Source organism: Nannospalax galili, unplaced genomic scaffold (genome assembly GCF_000622305.1).
Source record: "Nannospalax galili isolate Female #2095 unplaced genomic scaffold, S.galili_v1.0 scaffold948, whole genome shotgun sequence".
NCBI classification, from domain to species: Eukaryota; Metazoa; Chordata; class Mammalia; order Rodentia; family Spalacidae; genus Nannospalax; species Nannospalax galili.
In genome coordinates this window covers 371,875-385,689 of record NW_008358192.1, presented here as the reverse complement: position 1 = coordinate 385,689, position 13,815 = coordinate 371,875, and the positions used below count along the sequence as shown (strand labels likewise).

The 13,815-nt window shown below is 53.6% G+C and overlaps 2 protein-coding genes across 5 annotated transcripts in view; both read left to right on the top strand.

Moving 5' to 3' along the window:
* C2 (complement C2) overlaps positions 1-7,610 on the top strand; it is a 17,964-nt gene extending 10,354 nt beyond the window's left edge. The window contains exons 9-19 of one of the 3 annotated variants that reach the window (XM_029557888.1): positions 466-555; positions 5,059-5,199; positions 5,322-5,416; positions 5,503-5,620; positions 5,738-5,903; positions 6,009-6,085; positions 6,206-6,297; positions 6,458-6,587; positions 6,699-6,748; positions 6,870-6,878; positions 7,530-7,610. In XM_029557888.1, the coding sequence (XP_029413748.1) occupies positions 466-555; positions 5,059-5,199; positions 5,322-5,416; positions 5,503-5,620; positions 5,738-5,903; positions 6,009-6,085; positions 6,206-6,297; positions 6,458-6,587; positions 6,699-6,748; positions 6,870-6,878; positions 7,530-7,580 (1,019 nt within the window). In that variant the 3' untranslated portion in view covers positions 7,581-7,610. Of the gene's footprint in view, positions 1-465; positions 556-5,058; positions 5,200-5,321; positions 5,417-5,502; positions 5,621-5,737; positions 5,904-6,008; positions 6,086-6,205; positions 6,298-6,457; positions 6,588-6,698; positions 6,754-6,869; positions 7,271-7,529 lie in introns of those variants that run through there. The other 2 variants (XM_008821494.3, XR_003847531.1) reach the window with 2 other exon arrangements.
* A 43-nt stretch (positions 7,611-7,653) lies between these two features.
* Positions 7,654-13,815, top strand: Cfb (complement factor B). 2 transcript variants are annotated; one of them, XM_017795199.2, is made up of 18 exons: positions 7,654-7,821; positions 7,900-8,133; positions 8,802-8,987; positions 9,082-9,255; positions 9,478-9,579; positions 9,679-9,815; positions 10,029-10,167; positions 10,420-10,551; positions 10,791-10,892; positions 10,968-11,105; positions 11,542-11,639; positions 12,138-12,255; positions 12,449-12,602; positions 12,707-12,783; positions 12,947-13,047; positions 13,129-13,261; positions 13,336-13,385; positions 13,614-13,815. In XM_017795199.2, exons 1-18 carry the CDS (start codon positions 7,758-7,760, stop codon positions 13,797-13,799), a joined length of 2,325 nt encoding a protein of 774 aa, XP_017650688.1. In that variant the 5' UTR covers positions 7,654-7,757; the 3' UTR covers positions 13,800-13,815. The 2 variants fall into 2 exon arrangements, with proteins under 2 accessions (XP_017650688.1, XP_029413750.1); XM_029557890.1 differs by having other exon boundaries at positions 13,133-13,261; positions 13,614-13,779.

The following is a 13,815-nucleotide window of genomic DNA, read 5'->3' as shown; positions in this document are numbered from 1 at the left end:
CGCCTTGCTGGACTGGGAGCCACAGCTGCTCTGGGCATGAATGGAAGCCGTCTGTAGTCCCTCGGGCCTCCAGGATTTAGTGTAAACACAGAGCTCCCCCAGGACTCCGCTGTCTCACTTTAGAAATAAGGATGCCCGTATTTCCCAGGGTTTCATGAGAATTAAGTTAGAAGTATGTGCACCTTTGATCCTGGCATGGTGGTAAGTGCCTGGAGTCCCAGCCCTTGGGGAGGTAGAGGATCAGGAGTTCAAGGCCATCCTTGTCTACATAGAAACTTGGAGGTCAGCCTGGACTACATGTTTAAAAAAAAATCAAAACGGAGCATAGGAAGCCTCTGGACCAGTCTGGAATGTGGGAAGTCTCAGTAAAGGGAGTAGTTTTAAATGGCCAGACGCTTCCCAGACCCCCAGGGCTGTGAGGAATTCTCATGTCCACCCAGACAGACAGTTCTTTCTCTGTCCTAGGGAAGTCCAACATGGGCGGATCTCCCAAGCCAGCAGTGGATAACATCAGAGAGATCCTTGACATCAAACAGAACAGGAATGACTATCTGGGTGAGGCTCTGCCCCCATCCCTGCTGACACAGTGTGTGTGTCTCTGTGTCTCTGTGTGTCTGTGTCTCTGTGTCTCTGTGTCTCTCGTGTGTGTGTGTGTGTGTCTCTGTGTGTGTGTGTGTGCGTGTGTCTGTGTCTGTGTGTCTGTGTGCCTGTGTGTCTCTGTCTCTGTGTCTGTGTGTGTGTCTCTGTGTCTCTGTGTGTGTGTGCGTGTGTCTGTGTCTGTGTGTCTGTGTGTCTGTGTGTCTCTGTGTCTGTGTCTGTGTGTCTCTGTGTCTCTGTGTCTGTGTGTGTCTCTGTGTCTCTGTGTGTGTGTGCGTGTGTCTGTGTCTGTGTGTCTGTGTCTCTGTGTCTCTGTGTCTCTGTGTCTCTGTGTGTCTGTGTGTCTGTGTCTCTGTCTCTGTGTCTGTGTGTCTCTGTGTCTCTGTGTGTGTGTGTGCGTGTGTCTGTGTCTGTGTGTCTGTGTGTCTCTGTCTCTGTGTCTGTGTGTCTGTGTGTCTCTGTGTCTGTGTGTGTGTCTCTGTGTCTCTGTGTGTCTGTGTGTCTGTGTGTCTCTGTCTCTGTGTCTGTGTGTCTGTGTATCTCTGTGTCTATGTGTGTGTCTCTGTGTCTGTGTGTGTGTGCGTGTGTCTGTGTCTGTGTGTCTGTGTGTCTGTGTGTGTGTGCGTGTGTCTGTGTCTGTGTGTCTGTGTGTCTCTGTGTCTCTGTGTCTGTGTCTGTGTGTCTGTGTGTATGTCTGTGTATCTGTGCCTGTGTCTGTGTGTCTGTGTGTCTCTGTGTGTGTCTATGTGTATCCTCCTCAGGGTGAGAATTAGCTCTGTGGCCCAGAGAATTAGCAGAGAACCACTCTGTACCAGTCAGCCACACCACTAGCATGATGTCTCACATTTCAGGAGCCTTTCCAGGAAGAAGGGCCTAGATTCCCTGCAGGGACTGTCCCCTGTGTCTCCCTTTAGCAGTAGACACGGAAGAGAAGTTGTTGGCAAGTGTCCTAAGAACAGTTCCTCAGGTTCAGGCTCAACACAAATTGCTCTGACCTTTGACCAGAAATAATTTTTTTTTTTTGGTCTTTTTGAGACAGGGTCTCCCTGTAGCCCCAGCTGTCCTGGAACTCACTATGTAGACCAGGCTGGCCTTGAACTCACAGAGGTCCGCCAGCTTCTGCCTCCCGAGTGCTGGGATTAAAGGTGTGCGCCACCACGTCCGGCGACCAGAAATAATTTTTTAAATACTATGGGTGCTGGGGATGAAACCCAATGCTTATACATGGCCACTCTATCAGTGAGCTACACCCAGCCCAAAGGAAAGAATTCTCAAGAAAGACACTCAAATTCAAGGGGCAACTGGGTGCAAGCTCCTAAATCCACCTTCCTCTAGGCTCTCTCTCCACTCCCACTGTCCCACCCCTCCTTCCCCTGAGGGGTGAGCTGGTTGCTCTTAACACCCACTGCTTTCCTCCTTAGCAGAGAAGCTGGGTCAACTGCTATAAACACTTTACTCAAAGGAAGGGAGAGAGGGGCTGGAGAGACAGTTCAGCAGTTAAGAGCACTGGCTGCTCTTGCAGAGGACCCTGGGTTCAGTTCCAGCTCCCACATCAGGGGAATTACACCTGCCTGTAACTCTAGTTCTAGGGGATCTGACACCCTCTTCTGGCCTCTGGGAGCTACTACACATGCGACATACATACATATAAATAAAAATAAAATAATAACAAAAATTAAAAAGAGAACCCAGGCATATGGCGCACACCTTTAGTCCCAGCACTCAGGCAGCAGAGGCAGGCAGATCTCTGTGAGTTCAAGGTCAGCCTGCTCTATATGGTGAGTTCCAGGTCAGCTGGGGCTACAGGGAGACCCTGTTTCAAAAGAGAGGGAGAGAGAGAAAGAGGAGAGAGGAGGGAGGAGAGAGAGAGAGAGCGAGAGAGAGAGAGAATAGGGCATATAGGGCATGCCGGGAGGGGTAGCTGTCATGGTGGGGGTCTTGCTGGATGCTTCCTGGCTGAGGACATCACTTGGGTTCCCCAATACCTTGTTCCTTACACATAGTACAGGAACTTCTGTCACTAAAGTGAGCAGTGAGGCAGAGAGAAGACAGAATGCCTCAGGGTAGTTGTCCTAGGACCCACCCTCTGGGGTGGGCACAGACAGCTGCATGGGGTCAGGGAAGATCTCCTTCTAAAGCCTTTTCTTTTTGGTCTTTTTTGGTCTTTTTGGTCTCCCTGTAGCCCCAGCTGTCCTGGAACTCACTATGTAGACCAGGCTGGCCTTGAACTCACAGAGATCTGCCTGCTTCTGCCTCCCGAGTGCTGGGATTAAAGGTGTGCGCCACCACGCCTGGCTTCCAGAGCCTTTTTTTAAAAAAGTATTTTATTATTTGTATTTTATGTGCGTTCATGTATTGCCTGCATACATGTATGTAAGTGCACCTGTGTCATGCAGTGCCCAAAGAAGACAGAAGAGGCTGTCGGATTCCCTGGAACTGGAGTTACGGACAGTTGTTAGCTGCCATGTGGGTGCTGGGATTTGAACCGGGTTCCTCTTCAAGAGCAGTCAATGTTCTTAACCACTGAGACATCTCTCCAGCCTATGGAGCCAGGGTCTCCTTGTAGCCCCAGCTGGCCTGAAACTTACTGTGTAGACCAGGCTGGCCTTGGATCTCATAGAGATCCACCTGCCTCTGCTTCCTGAGTGCTAGGATTAAATGTGTGCGCCACCATGCCAGGGCTCTTTTTATTTTTATTTTATTTTGTGTTTTGAGACAGGGTCTCCCTGTAGCCACCCCATCCTCCACCCCCGGTGGCCTGGAACTCACTATGTAGACCAGGCTGGCCTTGAACTCACAGAGATCACCTGCCTCTGCCTACCAACTGCTGGGATTAAAGGTGCGCACCACCAAGCCTGGCCAGAGCCTGCTCTTTATTGGAGAAAAGTAGGCCTGGAGCTTTGCCTCTGGGCTATGGTCAACGACTCCCTTTATTTGGTGGTTTCTAAGTGCTTAGGGGGAGCCACAGAAATGCATGCTTACAAGAGACTGCTGTTTCTGAGGATGTCTCAGTTTCCCAGGCCGCTGTGATAAGTCATCTACCTGGGTAGCTTAAAACACAAATTTCGGGGCTGGAGAGATGGCTCAGTGGTTAAGAGCTCTTGCAGAGGACCCGGGTTCAATTCCCAGCGCCCACATGGTGGCTACAAACCGTCCTTAACTCGTTCCAGGGGAATCCGAAGCCCTCTTCTCACGCGGCATTGCGCGACACGGGTGCACTCACATACATGCAGGCAATACACTCGTACACATAAAATAAAAATAAATAAAATATTTTAAAATAAAAAACCACAAATTTCTCCCAGTTCTAAACTCAGAAATCAAGGTCTGGCCAGGTCTGTGCTCCCCCTAGAGGCTGCGGGAAGAATCTCCTGCTCTTTCCAGCTCCTGGAGGCAACAGGTGTCTCAGTCTCTGCCTTTACCACGCCCTCTGTCCTGAGTCATCACTGTCGTTACCTGGCAACTGGCTGTGTCTAAATTTCCTATTTATTTATTATTTATTTATTGCCATGTTAGGGCCTTGTACCTACCAGGGAAACACTCTACCACTGCGTTGCACCCCCTCCTCTTTTTTTTTTCCAGTTTTTATTTTATTTTGTTTATTTTATGTGTATGAATGTTTTGCCTGCATGTAGGTAAGTGCATCCATGTGTGCCGTGCCCACAGAGGCCAGAAGAGGGTGTCGGATCCCCTGGAACTGGAGTTATGGCCAGCTGTCAGCCGCCATGTGGGTGCTGGGAACTGAACCCGGGTCCTCTGCAAGAGCAACCAGTGCTCTTAACCACTGAGCCATCTCTCCAGCCCTTGAACATGTTCTTTTGAGAAACAGACTTTCTCTATCTACTATAGGAAGAGGATTGCCATTTATCATGCAAGTGGTGCCCATGCCTGATATGATGTTGAATGGGGAAGGGCCGGGTGGGTCGGGGCATTGCAGTGTCAGAAGGATCTTGCTGAGAAGGTGACTTAAAAAACTGAGGATGTGGGGCTGGAGAGATGGCTCAGCGGTTAAGAAGACTGTTTGTTCTTGCAGAAGACCTGGGTTCGAATCCCAGCACCCACATGGCAGCTAACAACTGTCTGTAACTCCAGTCCCAGGGAATCCGACAGCCTCTTCTGCCCTCCACAGGCACTGCATGACACAAGTGCACTTATCTACATGCAGGCGATACACGCATACACATAAAATAAAAATAATAAAACACTAAAAAATACTGAGGATGTGAGCACTTGTGGGCATCTGTGGGAGAGTGCCCCTGGCAGGGGCACAGCTGGTGCAGAGAGCCTGGGGTTTGAGGAGACCATAGGAAGTTGTGCAGGAAGGGGTTGAGGGCTGGTGGTGAGGGAGGTAGAGTCCGGCTCACACAGGTCTCCATGGGCACAGTGAAGTCAAATGCCAGTCTTGTGTCTCGGGTAGCTTTTCAGCCACAGGGCTCTGGTGATTTCCCTCTTCCCCATCAGACATCTATGCTATTGGGGTGGGCAAGATGGATGTGGACTGGAGAGAACTGAATGAACTGGGGTCCAAGAAGGACGGCGAGAGGCACGCCTTCATCCTGCAGGACACGCAGGCTGTGTGCCAGGTCTTTGAACACATGCTAGGTGAGTGAACGTTGTCCTCCCTGTGGTGTGGAGCGTGGTGGGGAGCCAGCTGGAGTTCCAGAGTGTGAACCTGGACCAGTGCTCCTCACCTGCCTCCTTCTCCACCTGATCATCACCCACAGATGTCTCCAAGCTCACAAATACCATCTGTGGGGTGGGGAACATGTCCGTCAATGCCTCTGACCAGGAGAGGACACCTTGGCATGTCACCTTTAAGGTAGGAGGAAGGAGGGGCGGGGCTTGGGTCCCAGAGATAAAAGTAGCCAGACATAGCAATCCTCCACTGTCACCTGTTTCCTGCAGCCCAAGAGCAAGGAGACCTGCCGGGGTGCCCTCATCTCTGACCAGTGGGTTCTGACGGCTGCTCACTGCTTCCACAACACACAGAAGGAAGACCGCCAACTGTGGAGGGTCATTGTGGGTAAGGCAGGGGCTCCACCCGGCCCCTGACCCTGAGGTCAAAGCCACCACTGTTTGTCCCCAGCCTCTGGTCCCTTTAGGAGCTCTGGTCCAGCCTAATCCACCATATTGGTCCTAGGGGATCCCAACTCCCAGCATGGCAAAGAGTTCCTTGTGGAGGAGGCAGTGATTGCCCAGGGCTTTGATGCCCACGCAAAAAGGAGCCAGGGGATCATGGAGTTCTATGGTGACGACATCGCTCTACTGAAGCTGACCCAGAAAGTGAAGATGTCCACTCACGCCAGGTGCCAAGTCTGGGATGGGAGGCCACCTTGCAGGGAACAGTGCTTTGGGGAGCACCAGAAGGGATACCGAGGATAAGCCTGCGTGACACCTGCCCTTCTCCTCAGACCCATCTGCCTTCCTTGCACCGTGGAAGCCAACATGGCTCTGCGGAGATCCCCAGGCAGCACCTGTGTGGACCATGGTGAGTCTTAGGGCTTGGGGCTCTTGATGAGTTGAGGCCAAAGTTTGGGGGTGTCAGCAGGGAGTGGGATGGATGTGGGGACTTCTGGTAAAGAAACTGACAGCCTCTTCTTGGTGGCAGAGCAAGAGCTTATGAACCAACAGGACACGGCTGCTCATTTTGTGGCCTTGAATGGGGACAAACTGAGTATTACCCTCCAGACAGGGCTCAAGGTGAGGTCTCAGTCAGGGATGCTGGGATCTTCTCCTCCCCCGCCCACCCCAGGCAGCTCTCAGAAGGTTCAGCTGTGTCTGGAGTCTCTCCTCCTGCTAGGCCTCACTGGTCTCCTGGACCACTCCTTCCTCCCACCCTTATACCCCATCCTGACTGCAGTGGACAAGCTGTGCCCAGGCTGTCTCCCAAAACAAAAAAATCTTCCCTGACTTGAAAAACGTCAGCGAGGTGGTGACAGACCAGTTCCTATGCAGTGGTGCCAAGAAGGAGGATCACAATCCCTGTCAAGGTAAGTACCCAATATCTGGACTCCCTGTAGTGTCCCTGTGGCCAGCACACATGTGGGCCAGCAGTGTGCTGCCCTGGATGACGCTCTCTCTCGTTCCCCTTCTGCCTGCAGGAGAATCTGGGGGAGCAGTTTTCCTTGAGAGGAGACACAGGTTTTTCCAGGTGAGAAGCAGGAAGGCATCTATGCTCCTTGCTGGGGGTAGGTGGGAGGCCTTTAAAGGAACTGGGGAGGTGGAGGCTTGGATTGGGACCATCTCTCACCCTGTTGTTTCCTTCCCTCCAGGTGGGCCTGGTGAGTTGGGGCCTTTATGACCCTTGTCACGGTGCCTCTGACAAAAACTCCCGAAAAAAGCCTCCCCCTGGTGTTGTGGCACGGGACTTCCACATTAGTCTCTTCCGCCTGCAGCCCTGGCTGAGGCAGCACCTGGATGGAGTCCTGACGTTTTTACCCCTTAATCGCGGGCATTGACCCCTTTGCTGCCCCGTGCCTCCTGTCTCCTACCTCTGAGCATCCACTAGGGGCCCAGAGACAGCCAAGAACCAGCCAGGGGGTCCCACGGCTGTGCCAATAGCTGTCCTGTACTCCCTGGCCTGCCCATGTACAAATCCCTTCCCTCTGTGTTCCTTTTACTTCTGCACGGGATTTCCAAGTTGTGAAATTAATAAAAATCAAGGATTTCCAAATCTGTCTGCCTGGGGGATGGGGAGGCCACAAACATTCCAGGAAGGTCAGAGACCCTATTGCACAAACAGTGGCTGGACTTTGCCCCATAACACAGTCCACCAGGTGGGGGTTAGGGGGAAAGCTGGGGGCCTATTTCTGGTCCCTAAGTGGGGGGTCTAGGCTTGTGAGGATAGTCTGGGGGCTGAGTGGGAGTGCCGAAGGGAAAGTTCTGGACCTTGTCTGCAAAGGGTGGAGCTTGTATAGTTTTTGTCTCCTCAGTTGGCAGCTCAGCAGGGGCCCTCCTACTCGAATGTTCCCGGAAAGTGGTGAACTGCAGGCCAAGCTGCAGGTGCCAGAGCAGGTTGCATAAAAGCTGGGGGTTGCTGGGAGAGTGTGGCCCAGCCCAGCTCTGGAGTTTCAGACTGGACCGTGAGCCAAGCAGGCACCCACAGCGCATTGCAGAGTCTTCAGCCCCTGGCCCCAGCCTCTCTCTTGCTGTCCATCATCATGGGGTACAACCTGAGTCCCCAACTCTGCCTGGTAGTCTTGGTCTTGGGTCTCTTGTCCAGAGGTAAGCAAAGGCCACTTCGTCTTCCTCTTTTCCCCAGCACCCATCCTTGGCCCTGGCTTTACCAGCCTTGTCCCTCAGGTGTGAGCACGACCCCAGTACTTGCAGCCTGGCCCCAGAGCACCTGCTCTCTGGAGGGAGTAGAGATCAAAGGTGGCTCCTTCCAACTTCTGAAAGATGGCCAGGCCCTGGAGTACCTGTGTCCCTCTGGCTTCTACCCATACCCTGTGCAGACCCGCACCTGCAGATCCACTGGGTCCTGGAGCCCTCTGCAGACCCAAGATCAAAAGATCGTCAAGAAGGCAGAATGCAGAGGTTGGAGGCAGGGAGTGTGGGCAGTGGGTTGTGGGGACACAGCAGGTGGAGGCCTGCTCAGTGCTCGGGGAGGTTAGGTCTGTCGAGACCAGCAGACTGATTAGTGGGGTCAACAAGAGGGGATGTATGTCTGGAGGTGCATGTGGGAAGCATTTACCATGGTAGGCCTGTTGGGCAGTGCTGTCCATGAAGAAAACACTCAGAAATAGGAGGAGAAGGGCTGGGGATGTGGCTCGGCTGATAGAGTGCTTGCTTAGCATGCAGGAAACCCTGGGTTCAATCCCCAGCACCATATAGAACAGCCACCTGGGTAGGTGGAAACAGGAGGATCAGAAGTTCAAAGTCATCCTCAGCTAGGTAGGGAGTTGGAAGCCAGCCTGGACTACTTGAGACTTTGTCTCAAAAATAAAACAAAGCCTGGCTTGGTGGTGCAAGCCTTTAATCCCAGCACTTGGGAGGCAGAGGTAGGTGGATCTCTGAGTTTAAGGCCAGCCTGGTCTATAGGGAGACTCGGTCTCAAAAACACCAAAACAAAAACAAGCAACCACAAACCAGGAGAAGAGGGGCGGCAGGGTTAGGGGACTGGGGAGGACTGTTTCTCAGCGACAGGGTCTCTGTGACTTGGAGACAGTTCATTCCTTGATGACTTTTATCTGTTGTTCCCAAAGCTATTCGCTGCCCTCGGCCACAGGACTTTGAGAATGGGGCGTACTGGCCGCGATCTCCCTACTACAACCTGAGTGACCAGATTTCTTTTTATTGCTACCATGGCTACACTCTCCGTGGCTCTGCAAATCGAACCTGCCAAGTGAATGGCCGGTGGGATGGGCAGACGGCGGTCTGTGATGACGGAGGTGAGATGTCAGCCTGCCCTTGACCTTACTCTTGCCCAAGGGCTTCACCATGGGAATGAACGGACACCCTAACTTTGCCTTCACACCTCTGCAGCGGGGTACTGCCCCAACCCGGGCATCCCCATTGGCACAAGGAAGGTGGGCAGCCAGTACCGCCTTGAGGACACCGTCACTTACCACTGCAGCCGGGGGCTTATCCTGCGTGGCTCCCAGCAGCGAAAATGCCAGGAAGGTGGCTGGTGGAGTGGGACAGAGCCTTCCTGCCAAGGTGACCCTTGCCTGTTCCCTGGGTCAGCTCCTGCCCTGCTGTCCTATTGTCCCTACATTAGGCCATGGTTTTCTCCTACCTTAACCCAGCCCCTTCCTCACAGCCTCCTGACCTCTCTGTGAGCTTTCTTACATCTGAGCTTCTCCATCCTGGAGTCCTGTCACCTTCTGTCAGTGTGTTCTTGACACTCTAGACATTCAACCTGCTGCTGACCTTCCCTAGACTCCTTCATGTATGACACTCCTGAAGAGGTAGCCGAAGCATTCCTATCCTCCCTGACGGAGACCATTGAAGGAGCTGATGCTGAGGATGGGCACAGCCCAGGTTTGAGGGCAGGGAGGGAAGGAACGTGTGGACCTGGGTGAGGGTGCAGAGTGGTCAGGAACCATGCATACTGGAGGCTGAGTCTCTGCTGGCACGTAGGGGAACAGAGGCAGCGGAAGATTGTCCTGGACCCTTCAGGCTCCATGAACATCTACCTGGTGCTGGATGGATCAGACAGTATTGGGGCCAGCAACTTCACAGGGGCCAAGCGGTGTCTCACTAACTTGATTGAGAAGGTATGGCTGTCCTCCTCTTTGAATGGCAGGACCTTGACTAGACTTCACTGCCCCTCCAAACCACGGGGTCTGGGTCCTGTTCTGTCACCCAGCCTCTTCCCTGAACTGCACCCAGAGCCACGTGCTCTGGCCTTTCCTGTCCCAGCAGAGGTGTTGAATTCTCCGAAGGACAGTTTTCTACTTTTAATGTGATGACCTCTTGCTTGCCCACAGGTGGCGAGTTATGGGGTAAGGCCAAGATACGCTCTAGTGACATATGCCACAGTTCCCAAAGTCCTGGTCAGAGTGTCGGATGCAAAGAGTAGTGATGCCGACTGGGTCACGCAGCAGCTCAAGCAGATCAATTATGAAGGTCAGAGGTCAGGGAAGGGAAAGCTGGGTAGTGTATCTTGGGGTTGGAGCAGTCACAGACTCAGGAATTTTGTGGGAGAAGATAGCAATCACTCTCTATTAGAAGTTGGACAAAAGTGTGGTTGAACAATGGGGGTTGGTAAAAGGGCTGGGAAGGTCAAAGGCGAGTTCGTGGGCTGTCAGTAGTCACAGCCTCTGATGCTCAAGGGTGGCTTGGGAGAAGGATGAGGGATGACCTCTTCCCTCTCTACAGACCACAAGCTGAAGTCAGGGACCAACACCAAGAAGGCTCTGCAGGCAGTGCATGACATGATGGGCTGGGTGGGAGACAACCCCCCAGAAGGCTGGAACCGCACCCGCCACGTCATCATCCTCATGACTGACGGTCAGAAGGGCCCTTCTACCTGCCCTGCCATCCCGACCCCCTGTGCTAGCATTTGGCCCTCAGGCCCATACGTAACAGCAAGCTGATTTGGGTCCTGAATGCTACAGGCCCCCTGAGCTTTCCGTGTCCCTTCCTCCCAAGTCCCTCTGTGACCTGCCCCTCAGCTGTGTCACTGCCTCTGGCCAACGTACCTTCTTTGACCCACTTCCCACTCTCATGCTTCCCCATGTTTTCTGTAGGCTTGTACAACATGGGCGGTGACCCCGTAACTGTCATGGAGGAGATCCGGGACTTGCTGGACATTGGCAGGGATCGCAAAAACCCACGGGAAGATTATTTGGGTGTGTGACCTGCCTGGGACCCAGAACCCTCATCCTTTGGGGCCTGCACCCTCACCCTTTCCTCTTCTCACTCAGATGTGTATGTGTTTGGGGTCGGACCTCTCGTGGACCAAGTGAACATCAATGCTTTGGCTTCCAAGAAGGCGAACGAACAGCATGTGTTCAAGGTCAAGGACATGGAGAACCTGGAGGATGTTTTCTTCCAAATGATTGGTAGGAAGACACAGGGCATGAGGCAGCTGTTGGAAGACTGGGTTCTCCCAGGGTCCCCCGAAGCTGCTCACTGGCCCCACCGTTGAGGTCTGGAAGGCCCTTTTCCATCCTTTCCGCCAGCATCTGTGTTCATTTCCTGGTGTTCTCCACGTCCTGATCTTACAGAGCTCTGAGCAATTTCAGAGGCTTCATTTTACAATGAAGACAAGCTCAGGGGCCCCCAGGGTAGCAACAGGGTTGGGTCTAAAGACAGCCAGGTCTCTGACATCCAAGTTTCAAGTTTTTAACTACACCACAAAGGTTCCTTGTCTAACATAAGGGAACAAAAGCCCCTGGCCTTCATCCTCCTCGTGGGTCTCCGCTCCCTGTAGACATGCAGGGATCCAGCCAAAGATGGCTGCCACCATGTAGGCCTTCAGTATTCTTTCTCTGCCAGATGAAACCAAATCTCTGAGTCTGTGTGGCATGGTCTGGGAACACAGGAAAGGCACCGATTACCACAAGCAACCGTGGCAGGCCAAGATCTCAGTCACTGTAAGCACAGCATTCTAGCAGTGGGGGCTTGTGGGAGAGGGTGGGTCAATGTCCACATCAGCCAGGTGGAGACACAGGCTTGTGGTCCAAGATATTTGGGAGGCTGAGGCAGAAGGACTGAGACTCAAGGCCTGTCTGGACTACAGTGAGTTCAAGACCAACATAAATAACTCGTAAGACAGTGTCAAAATGAAACACACACACACACACACACACACACACACACACACACACACACACACACGGCAGCTGGGCACGCATGGGGCCTGCAACCCCAGCACTGGGAGGTGGAATGAGGTCAGCCTGGGCTACACAGCAAGACCCAGTCTTTTTTTTTTTTTTGGCTAGGGCTAGAGTGCCCTAGCCCTATGAAACCCTGGGTTTGATACCCAGCAGCCTGCACACACACACACACACACACACACACACACGCACACACACGTTCATCAAGCTGGCTTGTGCAGGTCACCTGTCCCCTCTTCCTGGTTCTGTTCCTAGCGCCCTCTGAAAGGACATGAGAACTGCATGGGGGCCGTGGTGTCTGAGTACTTCGTGCTGACAGCAGCACACTGCTTCACAGTGGAAGACAAGGAACACTCAATCAAGGTCAGCGTGGGTAAGGATGCACAGATGGAGCTTATCTCCAAGCACATCTCAGGCAGCACCACCCCACACCCTACCTGTCCTCAATGCAGCCCCTCCCTGACACCCCAGACCAGTCCAGGATGGAAAAGCACAACTCAAAGGATGATGCAGGGCCAGAGGCAGAAGGCTGCCCACAGAAAAGTGGTACCTTCTCCTCCCCTCAGGAGGGAAGAGGCGGGACCTGGAGGTAGAAAAGGTCCTATTTCACCCCAAATACAACATCAATGGGAAAAAGGCAGAAGGAATTCATGAGTTTTATGACTATGATGTGGCTTTGGTGAAGCTCAAGGCAAAGCTGAAGTTTGATCAGACCCTCAGGTGAGTAGCTGGGTCCCTGAGGGGCTAGGGAAGGTGGGCCAGAGGCCTGGGGCACAGAGCAGGCCCTCTGCTGCCCCCAACTGTTGTTCCCACCTCCTGAACAGGCCCATCTGTCTCCCCTGCACGGAGGGAACCACCCGAGCCCTACGGCTCCCTCAGTCCGCCACCTGCCAGCAGCACGGTAAGTCTGGGGTAAGCCGGGACGAGGCTTGGAGAAGAAAGGGCCACAAGAGGATCTGCAGATGCTGCTGCTCAAGACTGAGCCCAGCAAGGATCCCAGAGGTGCTGGGCGAGGAGCAGTGGGAGGGGTTGGCTGGCTGCCCTGATGTCTATCCACTGTCCAGAGGAGGAGCTGCTGCCTGTGAAGGACGTCAAGGCACTGTTTGTGTCTGAGGAAGGGAAGAAGCTGACTCGGAAGGAGGTCTACATCAAGAACGGGGACAAGGTGAGGAAGGGGGTTCTAGGGAGGCCGAGGCCCCACTGCTGCCTAAGCCAGTGCTGTTCATCATGCCTTCCTTCCCCACAGAAAGGCAGCTGTGAGAGAGATGCTCTGCAGGCCCCCGGCTATGACCAAGTCAAGGATGTCTCTGAGGTGGTCACCCCCAGGTTCCTCTGCACTGGAGGGGTGGATCCCTACGCCGACCCCAACACTTGCAGAGGTGAGCAGGCTGGCTGGCTGTGTGACAAGCCCGAGACCCATCAGGCTTTTCCCTAACCCTTCCCTCTTCCGTAGGTGACTCAGGCGGTCCTCTCATTGTTCGCAAGAAGAGTCGTTTCATTCAAGTGAGTGTTCACCTTCCTAGTCTGTGGGGAGATGCGAGGGCCTACGTGGCCCTCCACAAAAGGAAGCTCAGCCACATGGCTGCCTCATTGTGCGGCTGTGCTGAACTGGCTGGTTCAGGGCCAAGGAAGCAGGGCAGAGCCCAGCTCCTAGCTACTTCCTCCAGGTCTGCTCAGATGCTTTCTGGCTTTATGAAGTATCAAGTGACCCACGCATCCCCCCCCCCCCAGGTTGGCGTGATCAGCTGGGGAGTGGTGGATGTCTGCAAAGACCAAAGGCGACAGCAGCAGGTGCCCGCCCATGCTAGGGACTTCCACGTCAGTCTCTTTAAGGTGCTGCCTTGGCTCAGGGACAAACTCCAGGATGAGGATCTGGGTTTCCTCTCAGGGCTTCCTGTGGAAGGGCGAGGACATTAAAGAGCTGCGATAATGA

What these genes read in the sequence shown, in the direction of transcription:
- Cfb (XM_017795199.2), top strand. Translation starts at nt 7,758, where the DNA reads ATGGGGTACAACCTGAGTCCCCAACTCTGCCTGGTAGTCTTGGTCTTG. An exon ending in CATCATCCTCATGACTGACG is followed by an intron (nt 10,552 to 10,790) that starts GTCAGAAGGGCC and finishes TGTTTTCTGTAG; the next exon opens with GCTTGTACAACATGGGCGGT. An exon ending in TGTTTTCTTCCAAATGATTG is followed by an intron (nt 11,106 to 11,541) that starts GTAGGAAGACAC and finishes TTTCTCTGCCAG; the next exon opens with ATGAAACCAAATCTCTGAGT.